Source organism: Bombus impatiens, unplaced genomic scaffold (genome assembly GCF_000188095.3).
Source record: "Bombus impatiens unplaced genomic scaffold, BIMP_2.2 scf_0647, whole genome shotgun sequence".
Lineage (NCBI taxonomy): Eukaryota > Metazoa > Arthropoda > Insecta > Hymenoptera > Apidae > Bombus > Bombus impatiens.
Window position 1 is genome coordinate 29,299 of NT_177066.1, and position 2,105 is coordinate 31,403.

The following is a 2,105-nucleotide window of genomic DNA, read 5'->3' on the forward strand; positions in this document are numbered from 1 at the left end:
ACGGGGGAGCGTGGCCGAAATCTGCGCGAGAAGATGAATCTGCACAACAACGAGGCCGGCAGAGCGGTAAGTCTTTCTCCCGTCCTTCTCTCGCCGAACCAACCAATTTGCTTGCGGACTAGAGAAAAAAATGTCGTTTCGTTTGTCGCAGCACGTGTCCTCGGAGATGCGGCAGGAGTGCAAGTGCCACGGTATGTCGGGCTCCTGCACCGTCAAGACCTGCTGGATGAGGCTACCGAATTTTCGCGTGGTCGGGGATAACCTGAAGGATCGGTTCGACGGCGCGTCCAGAGTTATGGTGAGCAACTCGGATCGGGTGCGTGGCAACGGGAACGCGATCGTGAGCAATTCGGCGAGTAATTCTGTGCACGGTCATCGGGAGGGTCTGGGTCGTCGACACCGGTACAACTTTCAGCTGAAGCCGTACAACCCGGAGCACAAACCACCAGGTCCGAAGGATCTCGTTTACCTGGAACCCTCGCCGCCGTTCTGCGAGAAGAACCCGAAACTTGGCATTCTCGGCACTCACGGTAGACAGTGCAACGACACGAGTATCGGTGTCGACGGCTGCGACCTGATGTGCTGCGGCAGAGGCTACAAGACGCAAGAGGTGACGGTCGTCGAGAGATGCGCCTGCACGTTCCATTGGTGCTGCGAGGTCAAGTGTCAACTCTGCAGAATCAAGAAGACGATACACACGTGCCTCTAGGCGTTTCTCTCTCTCTCTCTCTCTCTCCTCTATACTCGGTCCCTTTTCTCCCGAAGAGACTACCTCCTTCCTGGCGAAGGACGTTTCCGTAGTCTCGCGTGGATCGCTGGATCATCGACGTTGTCGAAGAGGTGGTACGGATGATCCTACCGCGAACAACTCTGCGTTCAGTTTCACCAGTTCAGGTTGACCGAGCCGCGCGACGGAGCCTGCAGTTACGAGCGGGTTGCTGCTCCTTGTCTCCCAGTATTACGCGAAACGATCTAAGCCGTATATTTATTACGACGTTCCACGGACGCGTACTAAAGACTGAGACGGCGAGAAGAATTGTTATCGGATCGCGATCGTAATCTTAGCACGTTAGACGTAATAATCGGCGAGTTGTCGTTGCATTGTACATACGATAATCCCTCTTGTTCCCCGTTTCGCTTCGAATCGCTTCGCCACGCGGCATCTTCTTAACTTTAGGGAGAACGCGGGACCGCGAGATTCGTTATACTCGTTATTTATTCCGATCCTTCGGATCGCGTACTTGTATATATGCATAGATCATAGGTATATAAATACACAAATTTATATGCAGATGTATAGATATATATATATATATTTTTTTGAAAATCGCGCTCGTCCAAGTGTCGCGCGCGAGAAGTCTGTTGTAAATAGTCGACACCGTTGAGACGAAGCCCACGCTCCGCGGGGTGCGAATAAATTATTTTTATACGTCTCTTCCTGTTAACTCCTTACTTTTGGATTCGCGCGGCGCTGTCACGTAGAATTAGAAAAATCATTAGCCCGGTGTTAGACGACCCGACCTCTATCTCCGAGCAAAGAAACGGTTTTTTACGATACTTGTAACGTACAGTAGACTTTTTTACTTGACTCTTTGTAATTTATAAAAATGGAGGTATAAGAAGAGGAAATAAAGACGACTACGAAAGAGTTGAAAGATTTTTCCAGGCGTTATTTTTGTCACGCTGGCCTTTTAAGACGCGCCGTCATCGACGTTCAGATCCAACGACGGCGGCGTCTCCGCGGAAACGCTCGTCGTTCGATGGCGTCGCACCACCGCGCGCACCTATCCTCGCGAAATATAGCCAACTGGTTCTCCGGCTGGACGACTTCATAACTCCTCACCGGGCGAATATCGTGGGAGGCCCGTGCCTCCGAGAGGACTGGTTCGACACTCTCCCGCTTCCCTTCCTCACGAACGACCGTTTCCCATCGCGTTCCTTCCTCCTACGTCTCTGCCTTGTTTCGTTTCTCCTTGGCCGCGCGCTGCACGCGATGATAACGAACGAAGGAATCCCGCAGGAATCTTCGTACGGGATAAAAGGATTCTGACCGCATACGAACAGGCATCCGCGCTAATGGTTCCGACACTCCCGCCGCCCCTGCC

General features: G+C 52.3%; 1 protein-coding gene across 1 annotated transcript in view; it reads left to right on the forward strand.

Annotated features, from left to right (window-relative positions):
- Positions 1-1,659, forward strand: part of LOC100748497 (protein Wnt-1) — a 12,723-nt gene extending 11,064 nt beyond the window's left edge. Inside the window, exons 3-4 of the mRNA XM_024369915.2 lie at positions 1-66; positions 152-1,659. The exon at positions 1-66 is cut by the window's left edge and continues 227 nt beyond it. Of these exons, the coding sequence (XP_024225683.1) occupies positions 1-66; positions 152-709 (624 nt within the window). The 3' untranslated portion in view covers positions 710-1,659. The remainder of the gene's footprint in view (positions 67-151) is intronic.
- The last annotated feature ends 446 nt before the right edge of the window (positions 1,660-2,105 follow it).